General features: G+C 34.2%; 1 protein-coding gene and 1 non-coding gene across 5 annotated transcripts; both read right to left on the bottom strand.

Moving 5' to 3' along the window:
* Positions 1-5,463: 5,463 nt before the first annotated feature.
* Positions 5,464-15,205, bottom strand: LOC105788312 (splicing factor U2AF-associated protein 2). 4 transcript variants are annotated; one of them, XM_012615138.2, is made up of 16 exons: positions 14,966-15,205; positions 14,766-14,808; positions 14,398-14,496; positions 13,919-14,053; positions 13,769-13,822; positions 13,453-13,691; positions 10,511-10,720; positions 10,049-10,141; positions 9,919-9,957; positions 8,697-8,786; positions 8,508-8,610; positions 8,240-8,320; positions 7,553-7,629; positions 7,249-7,329; positions 6,168-6,259; positions 5,464-5,711 (listed from the first exon to the last, which is right to left on the bottom strand). In XM_012615138.2, exons 2-16 carry the CDS (start codon positions 14,803-14,805, stop codon positions 5,588-5,590), a joined length of 1,557 nt encoding a protein of 518 aa, XP_012470592.1. In that variant the 5' UTR covers positions 14,806-14,808; positions 14,966-15,205; the 3' UTR covers positions 5,464-5,587. The 4 variants fall into 4 exon arrangements, with proteins under 4 accessions (XP_012470592.1, XP_012470595.1, XP_012470597.1 ...); XM_012615141.2 differs by having other exon boundaries at positions 14,398-14,472; XM_012615143.2 differs by having other exon boundaries at positions 13,919-14,164; positions 14,398-14,472; positions 14,966-15,204.
* A 3,581-nt stretch (positions 15,206-18,786) lies between these two features.
* On the bottom strand, positions 18,787-18,893 carry LOC128039412 (small nucleolar RNA R71). Its single transcript, XR_008193914.1, has one exon. It is a non-coding gene; the product is annotated as a small nucleolar RNA R71 (small nucleolar RNA).
* Between the last annotated feature and the right edge of the window lie 1,768 nt (positions 18,894-20,661).

Genomic DNA, 20,661 nt, shown 5'->3' with positions numbered 1-20,661 from the left:
TGTTGGGCACAATTATTTGCTTCGGATTTATCCGATGAGGCACTGGGTGTCAAACTAGTGTGTTGGTTGGATCCGTGTATCCGTCCGAGTCCAAGTCGTGTTAATAGGAGAAAAAATGGTAAAAATGAAATCTTTGATATTGAAAAGGGAAATAATGAGAATGAAAGTAAAATGTGAAATGGAACATAATGAAATTACGGAATGAATTATGAGCATAAATTGATTATGTTCAATGAAACCATGAAATTTTAAAGTGAAATGGATGGTGCCATTATATGATTTGAGTTACCAAATGATATATGTAATCTAATTGTTAAGTTCTATTATTGAGAAAATGTGTTAGATATGAAATAATAAATGTATGTGACAGAATAATTGAATTGATATATTACATATTACCATATGTTTTAACTTATGCATCTTTATAATATATGTTATGCCTTGATGTTCAGATTATAGAAATATCACTGAGTTATACACAGTGTACAGTTTTATTTTTCGTGCGCATGTTAGGTCCTTAACATTTCGATCATCAATCCGGCATCCAACGACATTCTCGAACTCAAGTGTTGGTGAATTATTCATTTTGGGTTTTGGCATATACCTAGGAATGATTTTATACCTACAACGATCATTTTTGTGTTTTGTAGGCAGTTTTTAAGGTTATGTATATATATGTGTATAAATAATATGGTAAAGGTCATGTCGTTGATGCCTTGTTAGGTTACTTAGTTTTCATGTTTAATGCCCAAATGGATGAGATAATATCATGATATGCATTTTGTTTTGATTGATGCTTGGATGTGGAATGATGGATGTTATAAATTTAGTTATGTTTAGGAGATGTTTTTTTAAGTTAATGCTTAACATGGGAGATTGATTGAATGGTTAATTTGTGCTTGAGAAGTTGAAGGTGAATATGTCATTTAGTGATTATTTAATTAGTATGTTCTTTTGGTTGTGCTTGGCATAATGGAAATGGTTGAGGTGCCTTAAAGGCATATTGGTATAGTTGGATATATATTCATTTGGTTAGCTTTAAATTGTGAATTGAGGTGTCACTTTTGGCATATTGGTTAGGCACATAGGATGGTGAATTTAAATGATGGTTTTATCTTGTTTTGATTTGTTTTTGAAGTGGATTAAGATGGTTTAAAATGGATGACTTGTAGCCTAAGTGAATTATGCTTGAAATCTTGTTTTGAAAGGTAACTACAGGTTCACACGGCCTGAGACACGGCCATGTGCCATACATAGGATCATGACACGGCCGTAAAAATTAGGTATTTTGGTGCACACGGTAGCAATTAGTTGCACGGTTTAGGGACAAGGGCGTATGGCCTATCTCACATGGGCTGAGCTCTAGCACACGGTTAGTGACACAACTGTGTGATTCATTACACACGGGTTTAGCTTTTGCACATGGCCAGAGGACATACCCGTGTGACCCATGTATGCAGATTTTTCCTACCATTTTTAATTTGTTTCAATTTGATCCCTATTAATTATCTACTTAGTTTACTCCTTCCTTAAGCTCGATATTAAATTGAAATTGATTGAAATACATGTTAATTTGATTGTTCATGAATGTTATGATAATTAATTGAGATTTAAGTTATAATTTGTTTGAAAATGGTTTCTAATTGTTTGTAACATTTTATTACTCGGGTTCGGCCGCAAGACAAGGTAAAGGGTGTTACATAACGTCGGACTCTTAACATCGCAATGCGAAATGGAAAGTGAGTGATGTCACGACCTAGAACCTCTGATATCGCGACGTCAACCTGATAGGTTTCAAAATTTGTAAGTTGGTCCTAAATCAACCTCATGTTATCAAAAGAGCTTTTATAATCAACCAAAATCTAAGTGAAAATGGCCTAAAAATATAGATATGATGAGTATTCATTAGAAAGCATCAAATGTTGGGGGCACAAAAGTTCTTAGACCATAACAGCAAGAGGAGTGGTTCTCAATAGCGAAGTTATACCAGTAAGTGAAGACAAAATGTCTGTTGGAAAAAATACTGTTTAAAAACGGTATTTTGGCACAGCGAAAAATTAAAATTTTAAAAATTATCCTGGTTTGTGATATTTATAGCAATAAACCTTATATTGAAATCGTACATGTGTTTTGGGATAAGAAGATCCTTGATGTTTTTTTCGGCTTTCAACCAAACGATCTTCTTCTCTATTCCCGTACCATGAACTGCTTCGAGTGTAGGCTCAAACCAATTGAATCAAAACACAAAACTAGAAAAAGTTTTATTTTCTTTATGGGGTGAAAACAAAAATTCTCTCTACTTTAATAGAAATCGGCAGAATTTTTATTCCAAAAAATATATATTTAATAGTTGAGAATAATTTTTCTCTATTTTTTGGTAGAGCAATAATCTCTCAATGTTATTTTAATAGTTTTACTGGCGTCATCTATTTATAGGAAGAGAAAGTAGAACCCTTGTTGAATTATAGAAGTTTATTTCATCTAGAAAAACAACTTCCTACTTAGAGTAAGATTAGGGTGGACGACATCCCCTAGTATTCCTACTAGGGTTGTCACCCCTTCATATTCCATGAGGGGATTTTGGGCCTCTCTCACATCAGGTCCAATTACGAGTATTTGCTGGACTTTTCAACCCAGCACCTGATTCCGTTTTTCTATTTCCCAAAATAAACTTCAATATTTTATATTAAATAATTTTCTCATCCCAATTTTACCCTTGATAAATTATGATAATTTTACCCTTGGTAAATTTTTAGAGAAAATAAGTTTAATATTTCACCACTAAACATGTTCAATATAAATGAATGGTTTATTTTCATTTCCAGGCTTTAAAACAACTCAAAAACATAAACTCATTCTTTTGATTATTTCTGAGTAATCCATGTACATTTGCAAATGTATCTCATTCTTTCAATCATTTCTGAGTAATCCATGTACATTTGCAAATGTATCACTTCTCATCTCCATTTCCATTTGCATTAGCATTTCCATTTCCATTTTGAGAAACCTACATTCATTTCCAAATGATTTGATTTTTCCATTTCAGAGAAAACCATATTTATTCTTGAATGTTTCTCATTTCTCTATTTCTATTCATTCCGTTCATTTCTATTCAAATACGCAATTCATTTTCGGTTTCAACGAGCTAGCAGAGGGACCAATTGACATATGTAATTAAGGCTCAAATGATTTATAATTAAGTTCCAATTTTTTTGCTACTAATTATAAACTCATTTAGTCACGAAGTCATTCCACTATAGTATCTTGACTGAGCTCTCCCTAATGACATACCATTACAAAAGCAACTACTTAGTGATCATCCAATGACCTTGTCATAAGTGTGTTACCCTCATAGGATATCCTTGATCTCTTTGGGATAATATATGTTCTCCCAATATGATCATATTTTATCTTATGGTACTCATTACATCTTTCTTCAAGAAAAGTCAATTGCTATCAAATAGTAATCAAGTCATTCATCACAAAAACAAATGACCTGTGGCCACGTTTACTTTTCATCAACCATGTAATGCCAGTGAGAGGATATCATTTACCCACGTCTCGGGCTATGAATTTCACTATTATGAATGAAGCTACATACTATAGAAGTCGTACACCCAACGCACCAGCTTTCGATTCTTTATCTGTTCGAACTTAGGCTTTTACTTACATGAAAGTGTAGAGTCACACATACATAGTCCGTCATCCACTCAGGATTTAGGTATGTCACACTATGAACGTCCCAAGTGAATAAATCCATAAATGGATTTAGGATCTATTCTGCTTGGATCTTGTCCGATGTACTGTCAGTCCAGTCAGTCACATCTATGTATCTATCTTTTGAGAATCATCCGCTCTAATACCTAAGACAAAGCATCTCCCCAAATAGACTTGATAGATGACATATTAGTCTTTCAATTGGTTTGCTCATTTCCAATTAGACTAAGTACATATTTAGGTTTGTCTACTAATACAAGTTGTCTTTCTGTATTACAATCCGACCATGTAAGACCGCTTAATATTAGTTAAACATTAGACAACCAGTGAGCAACATTTGCTTCCATTTTGCTTTGCGTGCAAAAGCAATGTGAGGATAATGTACAAATTATTATTGTAATTCATGAATAATTTTATTAACTAATCTATTCGAAAAATTACAAGTGTACTTAGATGAAAATACTACACTTAGGGCATTAGATCCAACAATGTCCTCAAAGGGGGATCTTTTGATGTTGGCAACATTGAGGATGATCTCGAAAAAGATGTTGAGGTTGTAAGTGAACTTTGAGATGGTCATGAAGGATATCTTAGTGTGGCTAAGCTCGCATGGGATGGTCGCAACGTGGCCAAGGTCTTTCCAGTGTAACGGACCAACTAAGATAGTCTCAGAGTATGAGAGCTTTTGGGATGTCTGCTAGAGAGAAACAAGGTTAGTGGGCACAAAAAGGCTTCCCTCAAAGGCACACTCCAATACTTAGGTTAGTAAGAGGACAAAACATGATAGGAAATTGAAAACTTTGGAGTAAAAAGGGTAAGATGATTTGTTTGACCTTGAATGGTGGTATGATCTTTTATTTTATAACTAATGGTAAAGAAATTTGGTACCAGGTGTTAGCTTGCTATTAGGTTGGCATGGAAGTACCTTTCAGCAACAATTTTATAATTAAACTGGTGGTCATACCAGTTAAACTACCGGTTCAACCTGTTTACATATTAAAAAATTCTGGAAAAAAAATAGCACAAAGGAAAATAACAAAGGAAAGGATCATTTCAATAAAAAAAAACTAAAATTTTAAAGATAGTTAAAGTTGTTCTGCGCTTCTTTCTTTTGATATTAAAATAATATTTCCTTTGAATGTTTTAATCGATCACATCTTTTCATAATATCAATAAATAATATATTTCTTTAACCAACAAAGAAATTAATTTTACTTTTGTCTTTTAAATTATTTTTATTTTCCTTTCAAAACATTTCCTTGAGACCTTTTAGAATCTTAGTTACCGTCTTACTAAAAGAAAGTTTTGCACTTTTTTTGTTCTAAAAGATTGAGTTGCTTTCTATATATATTTTAGTTCATCTTCTTCACCAAATCTCCTCTTTTATTTCTTCTGTTTTGGTAGATCCTCTTCTTTTTCTTTGATTCACTATTTTCTTGGCCTTCTTTTATTATTTATTATTTAAAATCTTTTTTAAGCGTCAATATTTTTTGCCAAAAATCCTAACAAATTTCAAATTTTCTTCTTGCAAAACGTTTTTCTCTAAGAAACTAAACATCTCTCACAGCTCTTTTTTTAGGTACATATTATCAATGGGATTTACCATACGTAGGAATGTAATAACTACCGTGTTAAGAGTTCATGTTTTAAAAAGGGCGAGTGAAAATGACGTAGGTGAATCCTCCTGTTCATCACCCTAGGCTTCGTCTGGAACACCGAAAAAGTGGCCAAAGGAACTCAACGATGGATATGGAATCTGAATCTAAATACTCTAAATTTTCTTTTGATACAAAGGCAGAGCTACTAGTTGCACAAAACAAAAAGTCTGATCAAGTTTCAAGCATCCTCAAGTTCAGTAGGATGACTCAACTCACTCGGCTTCAAGTTCTGCCCCAAATTGTTCCAGTCGAGAGGCATCCTCATCCAGATCCCGCACCAAAGCATGATTAACCACTCCATCATCTTCACTTGCATGGATCTGTCTCCCGCCGAACCTAAATCAAACCAAGAAACATCATGAACACCGGAAATGAGATAATAACAAAGAACCCATTATAGAAATTCAAAATCACATCCGCACCCTAATCCATGAAGCTACTTTTACCAGAAATACTATGAGAACCAGAAAACCAGGTGTGTAATACTACAGTCACAGAAAACTAGTATTGGTTCTAACAAGAAAGCAAGTTGTTCCTTTTTAAGGAAAACATCTACTGAAGAAAGGAACTAGCATAGAGAACCAAAGTAAAACTTGAGTTAATAGTGGTGACCAATACACTAAACAGAAACTTTCTTTACTTCAAATTTAACGGTCAGTTACCCCTTCTGTTGCTTTTACCCCTCTTTTAGTTTCTTGATGGTTTTCTCTTTTAGTTCTCTGATAGAATGAATTGCCATGCCCTAACAGCTGTTTTCAAAACAAAAGGAAAACATTACAAGATAAAATTTACCATCGTCCATTCATCAACTCTATGCACTTCTGAGCGTCCTTCCTGTCCTTATATTTGACCAAAACAACACCTTGGGGATTGTTCGAACAAACCTGCAGACAAAAGAAACCAAAAAAATGAAAAGAGAGAACATGTAACTAAATATGGAACAATCACTCCGCATGGTTGAGCTAATCATTTAGAAGAATCTAGGCAGGTAGTTCAACAGAGAAGACGAGATAGATGGACAGAGATTGTGAGACAGATAGAACTCTGCAGGTCATGATTTAATACACGGTAAAAGGAAAAGCGATTACAAACTGGGAGAAGTTACCTATAGGAATGCACAAAAGTTAATCAGCTTGTAGAATAGAGAAAAACCTAGGGGCCTCAACCTTGTTAAGTACACAGATGGAAGTGCAGGAGATGGAACTTTTTGCTTTTCTGAGGGATGTAATTTAAGGCCAAGAATGTCACCAGAAGATGCTATGCTGTCTCCGCAGCAAACAGCATATGAGCAATGTGATAAGCATTCCTACAAGTAGCGTGATGGCTTCAAGGAAACTACTTTTTTTAACTGATTTCCAGTCCCTTTTGACACTATCTCTAGTTAACTTTACACGGAGGTAGGATTTTGATCCCATTTTTAGTTGGTCTTTTGTAGGGATCACAACAAAAAAAAAAAATTCTATTCAGCCTTGTCAAATATGCAATGAAAGTTAAATTTAACACGTAAAAGAGAAAAACATCAGTAGTTGCGAAGCTTTTGGTCAAGCCAAGCAAGGAAAAGAATGTCAGGGAGTTAATCAGAAACTGGAATTTTCTAAACAATTTCAGTATGAGATAGCCCTCTCCTCAAACAAGCTTGTGAAGTAGGGGCTAATGGCTCATCTCAGGGATTACAGAAAGAAGCAAGAACTACTTATTCATATCAAACACCAGATAGCTAGTGTTAACAAACAATTCACAGTTCTCTAACAGTGCCTACATGCAGCAATTGTCAGCCACCAAACATGAGTCTGGCTATTTATCATACATGCTCTAGAACAGAACACATCTATCAAAATTATCAAGATATGCTTATGGTAAAATATTATATTACCTTGACTGAGTCCAGAAGACCAAGCTTTAAGCATTCCTCTTTAACATCCTCCTCCAGCTCTGAACACAAATTTTCATCCGCCTGCAGAAATAAGGGGAAAGTCAACTGAGAATACCAGTTAATGTAAATAACAGCTGTAGGGACCTGAGATTATTCATACTATTTATAATAACCTCATAAGGAGAATACTAGATAGAAATATAATATACAAATTAGTAAGCAGAAAACAGCAAGTATTGGAACACAATCATATGCACATTTGGGAAATGTTGTCATGCATTTTTTACTATGGTTTCAAGCATACCCTCATTTCAGCAGGCGTGAACATGTTACGAAGGACAACAGTGGCTGGAATTGTCACCTTTGCATCATCACGGCCACCTGCATCATATATAGAAAAAGTAGCATTCAGGACACAAGTGTTGAACAAGGGAAAGGTGACAAGTGAAACTATTTCAAAGAAAAGGTTTCTTGGGATCAATGCCGAAAAGCAACTCAAATCCAATAGAACAGTTAGTATTGCACATCATTCAGAATCATTCCATCTCATTATCTGTGCTTATTTCTTTACCAAGATTGTCGATTCATACTAGCAGGCTGATGTTGACTACAATGTAGAGTTTCAACAAGAAAAGAACAAAACTAAAACTTTTTTAAAACAAAGAGAATCTCAGATAAGACACATTACAATGGAAAATATTCAAGCTCTAACCATCACGTGAAATAGATAGATACAACAATTGGCAAACAATAAATTAATAACACACAAAAAAAGGGAATAAGCTCTGTGAGGAATGGATAATTTGATCAGCATATTTTTTCCTTCTAGCGTCAGGACGATATGAAAAATATTACCAAATCAAATCCAGCTATTGTTTGCTTATAATAGAAATAAAAAGTGGGGGGGGGGGGGGACAGAATAGGAAAGTAGGAAGAACAACTTCACGATCATTTATAGTACATCACCATAATAAGCAAATTGAGAACTCACCCCAGCTGAGCATCCTCTCCTCAACTTTCTTCAGTTTCTTTTTCTTCCTGCTGTCCACTTGCTTGGCTATAAATTTATCCCCTGCATTATTGCAATAGAAGCTTATCAATACAGCAAGACTTCATAAGAGATTAAAAATAGTTCTATAACTTGACTGAATGCAGAGAAGTGTATTCAATTACTCAATGACAAGAAAAAAGAAAACTACAAAAGTAATTCAAAAGGACAAAATGCCAAAGTGAAAATGTAACAGCGCCAATCATTGTACCTTTCTGCTCAAATTTAGCTTGGCTTACAGACATAGGGATCTTTCCATCAGGACGAAAAGGTGTTCCATCCAAAATTTGAACAGCTAAAGCAACAGAGGGCTCCTGGCACAGAAGCAAAAAGAACTTGAAAGTTGGAAAATTTTTAAAAAAGTTGTACATCAGAAGCACAATATGAAGGAGGAAACTACCTTTAGATATGTAACAAGTGCATCCCCCTTTTTTCTTCCTGTCTCCTTGTCAACATAGATCTTCACACGAGGTCTTTTTGTTTCAGGGTCCTGTAGAATTGTTATACAGACTCATGATGTGTGCAACTGAAACTACTAGTTATCCATGGAAACAGTCTCCATATTATTATTATTAGGTGAATTTTAATTAAGCCCCAGCAGTAGCTACACAAAGTTGTGGTAAACATGTAGAGGAAAAATATATTTAATTATAATTATGACACACTTGTTAGCAAGTTCGGCACAATGTACCCAAACTCAGTAACCAACATATTGGTCCCAAAGAGAGACCAAGCAATTCAAAATTACTCATTGAGATATGAATGAAAAATGCCATGAACTTCTGATTTTCATTGAACCTTTTGCAATGGAAAATATAACGTTTGAACGTCTAGTGACAGCACTAAGCAACAACACAACAGACCTCACACGGAAACACATACTTGGCGAGCACCTATCAAGCTATTCAGATGTATGGTACATAGAAAATGAGCAAAAAAGTATGAAGAAAATTTAATATAGTTGAGCCTGAAAGCTAAGATGAATAAAATAATACACCACCAAATTCAGTCTATGTTCCTCAGGGAAGGCCTGAGATTTACTATTGTTAAAGCATCCAACCTAAAAGCAATTGGTAATAGGTGGAGGGCCCAACTTTAATAAAAAGTCCATAGAAAATGCTTAACTGATATGGAATAAAACCACTTAAGACTCCCCCTTCTGTTGTTCACAGGGCATCCACATGGACAACCTCACTGACATCAACCTCACATGGGATTCAGCAAAAATAACATAACTAGACCTGGACTTTGATGCCATATTGTAGCATTGAACCTAAAACCAATTGGTAATAGGTGGAGGGCCAACTCAAAGATAAAACCACAAGAAACTGAATACTTAACCAATGTGCGATAATACCACTTAACAATGATAGTTGAAACAACATAAACTTTATATGGACAACAACACTTCCACACATGCTATCATTATTTTGCATAACATAAAGGAAATTCAGCTACACAGCAAGATAATTTCTGTCATTTTTTCCCCTTCACATTTTATGTTGTTAAGAACTTCAAGTTGGGATAAATACACAAAAAGAAAATATGCTGAGCATTTTGCACAATTTAAACCATTCACAAATAAATTCAAATAAATAAAATATGCATAACAGGTGTTTTACCTCTTTGATTATTCCACACTTGGAAAAAACCTCAACCAACTGCCACATATTCCAAAATTAGAGACTAGCTAACAGAAAAGAGGAAAAGAAAGAGGAAGTAAAGATATTTAGGTCCTAAAGTGAAGATTACTTCTTCTGCAGTTACATCATCAGGTAGTCCAGTCACATAGACATGCGTATTTACTTTCAGTTGAAACCAAGAATCGGGAGGTTTATTAGCTTCCTGCAAAGTGGTTTAAATAATAAATATAGCAAACTTAGCTCATATTATGTGTACAAACAAATGGTATTTGAGTCCAATTAAAATAACAATACCTATACTTTATAATTCAATATCATTCTTTTTGTAGTATAATACTACTAATAGAAATGGGTCGCTTATAACTAATGGATAAAGACAATTCCACCTAGGTTCTTAGTTTTGGAAAAGAACACAAAACATTGCATGAAAAGAACATTAACATAATAATGATACCAAAAGACTGAGGATTACAACTGTAATGCTACTTGGGAACAGCATGCAAGATAAAGAATTATAACTAGGAATGATGAAAAAAACATAACAAGAATCCACCAAATTAAGAAAGGATACCTTCTTATCAACTGGTTTTTCCAACAGTTTTCTCTTGGCATTACAGTTTACTTCTGTTTGCTCACCACCTCCGTTAACATTTTCTCTAACAGAAGCATCAGCAACAGCAGCAGAAGCATCAATAGCACTTATAGTTGGAAAAACTTCATCTTCTTCCAAGAATGTCATCTCTTCTACTCCATAGTTCCCATTTTTTGTTGACATGTCATCCTATCAGCCATTATCAGTAATCACACAATTCAAAACTAAATTTTAGGAGCCAGAAGAGACAGTATAAAGATGGAATTTCCATGAGCAATAACAAGTCTAAGAATTTAACCAATATGCAGAGTTGATTATATGCATAATAGCACTCCCTCACACCCAAATTAAGATCATATCCTTAAGAATCACTGAAAATCAAGTCTTTCTTTAATATAGTTTTCATAATGTCCTGTTTAACCTTAATCTCATCTTAAAATGGATTCCCTCCATTAATCCGATTTTCATGGGACATTTTTATGCCTCCCTTTATGAGCTCAAACAACATTAAAATGTCACTCATTTTTTCCTTAATGGATGAAACTCTTGCCTTTTCCTTTGTGTACTCATTTCTAGTATTATCGCTCCTGTATCATAAAGATGAAATTGGCAACAATATGACAAATTACTGAAACAGAAATGATTCCTATGCATCAGAAGCCTGTACAACTCTAAACCCATGCTGCATGGAATAGCATGAGGACATAGCAGAAAAGGTATAACCATAATGCTAATTCACCATACATTCATGAGATATAAAGCTATTGAGGGCAAAGGAATGCTACAAATCATCTAAACGAATAGCGAAGGCAGCTGAGGGAACATATAATAATGGTAACCTGAATACTACCTTAAGAGAAACAAAGTCCCTTTTTTGGCTAGCCTCTTGGCACTAGCTTTTATACAAGTAATTTATTAGAAACACCTCAAACTACAAAGCGAAACACGATACACCCCTTTCCTCTAAGTCTTATCCAAAGCATAAAAAGTATGATCATTACAGCTTGACACCTACCGAAACAAATGTTTGAATTAAGACACATGTCAACCTATGACTAAAAAAATTCAAAAAGCACCAAATAAGCATCATCATCAAAAAGGTATTATCCAGAGATGACCAAAATATCATTACAAAAAAATTTAATACCTAATAACCACAAAAGGGTTCTTAAAGGCACCATTATTGACTGTCAGCCAACCCCTAAAGCAAACAAATTATAGGCTAAATTTTTAATTCTCTATAATTATACACTCAAATTCTTTTTGCATGTAACACTCCCAAAGTGCAAACTATTATGACAAAGTATGTCCCTTCTCAAGTGACCTGTGCTTGGTGTAAACTGTCCTGAAACTCGTATATTTCACATAGCAATGGAAACACCTTAAATTTTGGATAAGAAACCATAAATCCCTTTAAACCATAAATGCCAATATCGAAATCCAAACTAATGCTTCTTGAAACCCTAATTCTGGATTAGATATCCATAAGAAAATCAGGGGGGAGAGACAGATAGAGATTGAGATAGAGATAAGATAAGGGTAGGCAGGTTCCCAATCTATTTTCCCTAGTAGCTCTAAAACCAGCAACTAGGTAATGCTGGCAATAAAGAAAAACCCAGAAGCAAAACTGAGTCAGTACTGCATGTCACCAATAATTGACTAAACATAATCATAGTCCTACTGAAGACGAACATAATCAATGTATGATCATTAAGAGTACCACTATAAACCTTAACATCCCAGTCCAATTCAATTCAGCTACCAAAACTGTAATGCAAGAACATCATATTACTACTGACTTTTACAAATTAACTTAAGCTAATTTCTCCACTAAAAAACTTCAGCAAAACATATTCTCAAGGTAGAGACTAGCAAAGTATTCTTTAAATTGTAATTACGGCTTTTGGTTAAATTTTGTTTCACAATAAAAGTAACACATTCCAATCTAAAGATGTGTATGAACAATTAAATAAATCTAAGTGAAAAATAGAATATTGCTCGAATGACTCACTAACTATTCCTGACTAGGATGCATAAGCCACCCATACATTAAACTACATATTTTACAAGGGAAAAGTACAGAAAGAGTAAAATGGTCTTTGATAAAGCATTAAATATTTCCATGATATCATTTATTTTCAGTGCTTTGCTAGCTTATTTCAGAAAGCGTTTTGCCAGAATATTTTCAATAAAAAGGATTAATATAACTTTTAGTCCTTGAACTTGGCAATTAGATCTACTTTGGTACCTATACCTTTTTTGATCCACTTTGGCACCTGAACTTGGCAACTAGGTCCATTTTGATCCCTGAACTTGGCAAATGTAAAAGTTCGATGATGTGGCAATCGGAGATTGTACCATGTCATCAAATATTGATGGAATTCAAGTTCAAGAACCAAAGTGGACCAAAAAATTGTAACAGTACCAAAGTGAACCTAATTGCCAAATTCAAGGACGAAAAGTTATATTGACCCCAATAAAAAAGTGATAAAAATATTGAGTTAAATGCTACTTAATATATTCAATCATCCTATTTGAGGAAAGCTTTCATTAATTACATAAACCCTATGTTATTTTCCTTTTAACTACTTCTTTTCCCCTTTTTAGCTTTACTTTATCTACTTAATAATAATAATAATAATAATCTAAGTATTTAAAATTTAGTAGCATATCAAACATTTTTGCAAGAGTTTAGTACTTATTACTTTCAAAACTTAAGTCTATAATTTTTTTCAGTATTGAAAATTTTCATTTTGTAAAACAAAACTCTATCTAAAGGAAATAAACATGTTAAATGAAGTCTCCATGGTATATAACATTTCAGAAAATAATTAACATAGACACAAATGATATGCCCACTAAAGAAATCCAAGCTTAACCATGTTTTCAAATCAACTTAACAAAAATGACTGAGCACCAACCTGAGGAACCCATGCTCGCAGATTTCTATCCCACTTGTACCTGGTTCCATCATCATCAGTGAATTCTTCTTCACCTTCTGGCGGTGTTAGAGGCCTATCCTGATCATCAAAACCAAAGGCATCACCAGTACTTCTAGAAACAGATCCAGTTTTCAAACGTTCTGTCTCAGCCTCTGCCTCTCTAATCTCTCTCTGCCATTTCTCAAATTCATCACTACCATCACCATCATTGGAAGGCACTGCACAGCACATTACATGGTCAGAAGCCCTCTTAAGATGATGACTGCTTTGCAATAAAGATAATATATATATCAACCTGCATTTGAATTATCACCCTCCTTCATACTGTTCAAGAAAGCATCATCATCACCTAAGGACATTGTAAACATCAAAAGTGAAAACCACATCCCGGAGATAAAGATCCTAATTACAAATCATAAAAAGAGCAACTAGAAGTTAATTTAACCTGTAGCAGAAAAATTGTTGGCCTGATGAGAAATTACAGAAACAAACTCGGGAATTGAGGACAATGGTTGCCACTGACTTCTCCCTTCAGACCATGCAAGTGTACTTTCAGTGAGGTATCCGTTTAAGAAATGCTCTGTGCAGGCGAAGCAAATAAGCAAAGCAGATGGTTCAATAGCTCATTAGACCAATTGAACATGTTACAGATGGAACAATTGTCCTGAAACCATGCTACTGATTACTGGAACTGAAATTCAAGGAGAGAGATTCACCAGTAAATTTGCAGTACTCCAAACCAAACAACTTCATAAAACTCACAAATTACTACAAACAACAATTTAAAAAAAAAAGCAAAAAGAAATTGTTCTGATTTCTTTGTCTAATGCAATCTATAATACATTGATACAGAACTTAAGACAATTATTCTAAACTTTGAATGCCCATAATGATTTCAAAACATGCGTTAAGTACAAAACTTACCACGTAACTCAGAAATTGCATAAGGGCCAACGTTTTGTTGATCTTCACCAAGTATATACCAGCCTACACCAGCAACTGCGTTCAAACAATTCTCAGTGCCTGAGAGGCCACACGTATTCATATTAACAAATCGCATAAAAGTACCATGATAATAAGGGTATTTTATTAATATTACTGCCTCAAACACCATTCTTAATTAAACAATAAATTAAGATGGAGGAATCATTTTCAGAGAAGAAAAAAAAAATTTTACTGAACAAATCGAAGAAAACATAACTGAAGTTATTTTCTTCCCTTTTCGTTTTTGGTGCGTAAATAAATGTTTTGAAACAAAATCAAAACGAAAAAAAAAAAAAGAGAGAACTAACCGGACTGTGGATGGTTGTCTGAGCCATCCGAAGACAACATAGTCTGTAGCAATGCAAGCAGAGGAAGAGTATGAGATGAGACAGAGTAACAGACACTACGGTCGAAAAAATAAAATTAAATAAAGCCGAGTGACGCATAGCCAAGCCGAGCCATAACTGAAGTAGAAATCTGCAAATGAAGTTTAGGGTTTCAAAATTACCTTTATTTAATATCCGGGTCTTTGGTTGGGTTCGTCGGAAACTTGAGTGGAAGAGGGGGCTTGGGTCAGGGATCGGAGGAAGAGGAGGAGAGACGTGAGCAGAAATGAGCTGACTGGGATACGATAGGGCGAAGAGAGACGAGTCTGGAAGAGGGCGCTGTTCGGTATACGATGAAAAGCCGAGTTGGCCGAAATAACTACTGTTTTCGTGTAAAATTTTTATTTTGGCTCCTCAACTATTTTTTAGTATCATTATAAGCTTATAAATTACAACGAGAGATATAATAGTCCATGGGGCCAAGCAAGAATAATCAAAAATAAAAAACTGACCGAATTCGAGGTGTTTTAAAAGAAAATTTATTTTCGGGGATAAGTTAAAATTTTAATTTCTCAAAATATTGAGATAAAATTCATCAAATGATAGATAATTTTTCCATTGCAAAATTCACATCCAATTGCAACAGCTTGAGTTACCACTTACATAAATAACTTTGTTATGAACTTATTTCATGACAAAATGGATGTTTCATTAAATATTTATAATTGTGGCATCTTACCTGACGTGAACTTTCTATCTTGATATTAATTAATGGTGTAAAATTTATTTTTTAATGTTATTTTATCAATTTAATTTTATTTATTTTAAGTTAGATTTAGTCTTTAATATTTTAAAAAGAGTTAAATTTGACCATTAATCTTTCAAAAGAGTTGAATTACTATCTTTTAACAAAATATTGACTAGAATGTTAGATTTTAAACATGACAACTGCATGGCAATTCACATATTTTTTTAAATTTTGAACTTCAAATTTTAAAATTTTTTAATTTTAAAATAAATTGATGTGGCATATAAAACAAATAGTGTCATGTCAATATAAAGTACACGTGAACTACCATGTGAGTTGTTACGCCAACATCGTTTAAAAAAATAAAGTTTTAGTCAGTATTTTAGTTAAAAAGAGAATTTTTACTCTTTATAAATATTTAGGGTTAAATTTAACATTTTGCTTTAATTAATTACAGATTTATACAAACATATGTAATTGTTAATAGAATAGTTGCATGCAAAATTTTAAATAAAAAATTTAAAATGAACATTTAATTATCTAACACATATAAACAAATCATGTTTTACAGAAAAATGCGAGTCTAAATCGAGCTTACGAAAGCTCTAAAGTAACCCGAGATCGAGCAGGAATCATTTCAAATTTTAAAAAAAAAGAAAAGAAAACAACGTGTAACTTCCCTCCTACAAGTTAAACGATTGACCCTCCGAGAATGCTAGATGCAACCAAGTACAGGCTTGGTTAGCTTCGCATTTTTTGTTTACTAAAGACTTACAAAATATATAGTATAATTTTGGTAAATACAAAGACTTCATATAATTTTACAATTTAAGCCCATACGTTCAAATTACAGTAATAACAAAGTTTAAATGAGTGCCTCTCAAAAATATGATACAAGAGTTTAAACCCATTGGTTGCCCTTATATCTACACATGTTACAAACAAAAGGTGATAGGCTCACACTAGGCTTGAAGACTCTGGCTTAGCCCCTCTTAACATCGCACAACATTTTAAATTACCTAAAATCAAAAGAGAGAATCATAGTAAGTGATAACTCTTGAAAAGAGTTATATTTCATTCCTTTAAACCGAGATAATTGCTTGTACTTGGGTACATCTAGTGGCATTTTAGGACATTTTATTAGTATTTTTATCATTTGCATTTGGAGCTTGGACAGTGCTTACATGTTAGATACTTTTAATTGCGTATGGAAGGGTTGTGTTTGGTAGTTTGGCGGTGCAAGATGTGGAGAAAGAAATAAAGGAGTGAAGGTTTACCGGCGCAAAAGGTTGGACAATTTGCCACCTTGTATGCCGTGGCAATTTTAGAAAGATGACCGAGTTAACATTCAGCGCATACCAGTCTCATCCCAACGCTATTTGTACCAGAAAAATCTGTCTAAAAAAAAGGAGAAGATATCGTAGGTTGTTGGAGTTACCCTAGGAAGCCCTAAGGGTGGAGATCCGGAGGCAACAATAGAGGGTTGTAGCTGAGTAGAGATGAAAAGAAGCTGAAGGCAGTTCCTCTCAGCCACCACAAGATACTCTACTGCTGGATTGCGATTTGGTTTGGCGACAACCATCTTCCTAAGTTATTCCATTATTTCTTATTTTGTTCTCCGTAAATTGATTTGATCGAAACAATGTTGGTTGTTATTTTGAACTTGAATTTTAATCACCAACCCATGAATTAAATCTCATAGAGTTGGGATTACATGATGAAACTTTTAGTTTTCTTTAATGGTTGAAGAAAAAACTTGATTTAATCTACTGTTTCATTCAATTGCTTTTATTTCCTAACTGTATGCGTACATTCTCTAGACATAGATGAATGTGTAGTATGCCCATAAACTGAATCTAATTATAAAAAAGTTAGATTAGTTGGATTGTAATTGAATGATACAAATGGGTATTCGACCGAATACCTATAGTAGACTCTAGACATAGAGCAACATTTGTATAGAATGAAGACAAAATAGTTGAGGGTGTCGTGCTAAAGCCTATAGACACATGTTAGGTAACTTGAGATCTTGCTCTCAAAAGAAGCAGGTCACCTTAGGTCTCTTTTGAGTAGTAGGTTAAATACGATTTTGTTGAGGCATTATTGAAACTAATGGCAGATTCTTAGTAATCCCAACCTTTCAATCAACATCGTAGACTTTCCATCCTTTGCCGTAGTATTTTTGCCATAGCATTCTTAGATTATTTATTTATTCACTCACATTTTATTCACGTAATTATTCTCATAATTGTCATTGCCTTTTTACTCTTGCTTTGCCTTCACATTTTCTAATATTAGTCAGTATACATTTTGCAATTATCCTTATTATTTTAATTTACCACTACGTACTTAGCTCAATTTTTCCATAGCATTAATCATTATCATAACTTGACCATTTCTATACCTAATCTGATGCCTATGGAGATGATCTCACTTATCACTTTATTACTTGATTCGACGTGTATACTTGCACAATTCACATATAATATTCACACGTGACAAGTTTTTGCCATTGTTGCCGGGGATCGACAATTTGTTGTAATTTGGTTTGGTTATTTTACTTAATTCTATTAGTTTTATTTAACTAAGTTATATTTAATTTCTACAGGTTTGCCATCAATGTATGAAAAGAGGCATTCCTGCTAATAAAGAATATCCTTTTGACCTAGAGATCGAAAGAACTTTATGAAGAATGTGGAAAGAATTGTGAAAAATGGCGAGGAACGGGAATGATCTTGGCCTCAATGATAATCCAAATGGTCAAGATGCTAATCCTCCTGTTTGTAGGGTGATAGCTAGTCTGGATGATAATTTGAATGATTAGGGTGTTAATCCTCATGTTTGTGGGGTGATAGATGGCCGAGATAGACTAATCTAAAAGCATGAGATAGACCAATCTAAGAGCATGTTGTGCCAATTTTGGATGACTTGGATCTAGGGATAGTTAGACCACAAATACAAGCTCTGTAGTTTGAGTTAAAACCAGTAATATTTTAGATGTTGCAAATAGTAAGACAATTTGGTGGACTGCCCACTGAAGATCCAATACTGCATTTAAGACTTTTTCTAGAGGTTTGTGACTCGTTTAAACAACAGGGTATTCTTGAAGACACTCTACGACTTAAATGATTTCCATATTCTTTAAGAGATCGTGCGAGATCATGGTTGAATGTTTTGCCATCGGGAATAGTGACATTATGGAATGATCTTTGTCAAATGTTTTTGCTACGGTATAATCCCCTAAATATGAATGCCAAGCTTAGAAATGACATCACATCTTTTTGACAATTGGAGGATGAAACACTATATGAAGCTTGGGAATGATTTAAAGACTTAATTCAGAAATATTTGGTGCATGGATTTCAACATCGGACTCAGATGAAGATATTCTATAATAGGCTAAATGCACATACGAGGATGGTAGTTGATGCTTCTGCCAATGGTACTTTGTTAGATAAATCTTATAATGAAAAATATGAGATCTTGGAAAAGATTGCCAACAATCATTGTCAATATCCTACCACAAGAGTTGAGATGGGCAAAAGAGTTGTTGGTATTATGGAGCTGGACACGACCACTTCATTGACAATCAAGGTATCTTATTTGGCTAATATGATTAAAATAATAAAAAGGCCTACTACAGCCTAAGAGATAAAATCAGTCGAACTATCATGTGTTTATTGTGGTGAAGATCATGTGTTTGATGAATGCCCATCAAATCCAGCATCTATGTGTTACATGGGTAATTTCAACTAGAACAATAACTCCTATTCCAACACGTATAATCCTAGGTGGAAGCAACATCCAAAATTTAGTTGGAAAAATCAAGGTGCGGGGAATTTTAACAATACGTCAAGACAGAATGCCATCAATGCACTGCCCGGTTATACTCAGCCTATGCCGAGGTAAAATATCCAATAAGGTCAGACATCGATTTCATCATCATCATCTATTGGAGCCTTGTTGAAGGAATATACGACCAAGAATGATGCTGTAATTTAGATTCAAGCTGCGTCTCTCCGACCTCTTGAGAATCAAGTAGGGTAAATAGTGAATGCTCTAAATTTAATACCAAAGGGAGAATTGTCAAGTGATACTAAGAATTCAAGATCGCAAAGGAAGGAGCAATGCAAGGCCATCACTCTTAGAAGCAGAACTCAGCTTGATGACGTTGCTCAAGATGCCATGACAGAAGAGGAAAACTCGAATAACAACTAGGTAAATATCCTAGAGTCCTCTAAAAAACATACTGAACCTAAATAGGGTAAGTAGCCAAGTGCTATGGCAAAATCAAAATATGTTGTCAATAAGAATACCACAACAGAACAATATTAGCAACTTGAAGGACAACCATATTTATGCTTTCCTCAGCAATTTCATAATTCCAAGCAGGATATTCAATTCAAAATATTTTTAGAGGTTTTGAAGCAACTCCATATCAACATACTGCTAGTAGAAGCTTTGGAACAAATGGCCAATTACATAAAATTTATGAAAGATATATTGTCAAAGAAGCATAGATTGGGAGAATTTGAAACTGCCGCTTTCACTGAAGGGTGCACAGCAACGTTGACGAATAAACTACCTCCGAAGTTGAAAAACCTAGGGAGTTTCACTATCCCATATTCAATTGGAAATCGTTATGTTGGTAGACATTATGTGATCTAGAAGAGAGTATAAATCTAATACCTTTGTCTATTTTCAGGAAGCTAGGAATTGGAAAAGTAAGACCTACTATGGTTACGTTGCAATTGGTTGACCGATCCTACGTGCATTCGAAAGGTAAAATCGAATATGTGCTAGTAAGAGTAGATAAATTTATCTTTCCTATGGATTTCCTTATTTTAGAATGTAAAGCTGATCAAGATGTGCTAATTATTCTTGGAAGACCTTTTCTTGCTACTGGCAGGACTTTAATTGATGTACAGAAAGGCGAGTTGACCATAAGGGTAAATGATCAGCATGTTACTTTCAATGTGTTTAATGCTTTGAAATGTGTTGATGTTAATGATGAATGCCACACCATTGGGTTGATAGAAACAGTGGTGGAGGAATTCACCAGATATTGCCACAATAATTCTGACAATGATGAAGACTCATTTGAGCAAAGTGATATAGTAAGTTTTGAGG

This window comes from Gossypium raimondii, chromosome 2 (genome assembly GCF_025698545.1).
Source record: "Gossypium raimondii isolate GPD5lz chromosome 2, ASM2569854v1, whole genome shotgun sequence".
NCBI lineage: Eukaryota > Viridiplantae > Streptophyta > Magnoliopsida > Malvales > Malvaceae > Gossypium > Gossypium raimondii.
Note: the sequence above shows the minus strand (reverse complement) of the source record. Positions and strands in the feature narration are given on the sequence as shown.

What these genes read in the sequence shown, in the direction of transcription:
- LOC105788312 (XM_012615138.2), bottom strand. Translation starts at nt 14,805, where the DNA reads ATGTTGTCTTCGGATGGCTCAGACAACCATCCACAGTCCG. An exon ending in AGACAACCATCCACAGTCCG is followed by an intron (nt 14,497 to 14,765) that starts GTTAGTTCTCTC and finishes GTGGCCTCTCAG; the next exon opens with GCACTGAGAATTGTTTGAAC. An exon ending in TGCGAGCATGGGTTCCTCAG is followed by an intron (nt 10,721 to 13,452) that starts GTTGGTGCTCAG and finishes AATGGCTGATAG; the next exon opens with GATGACATGTCAACAAAAAA.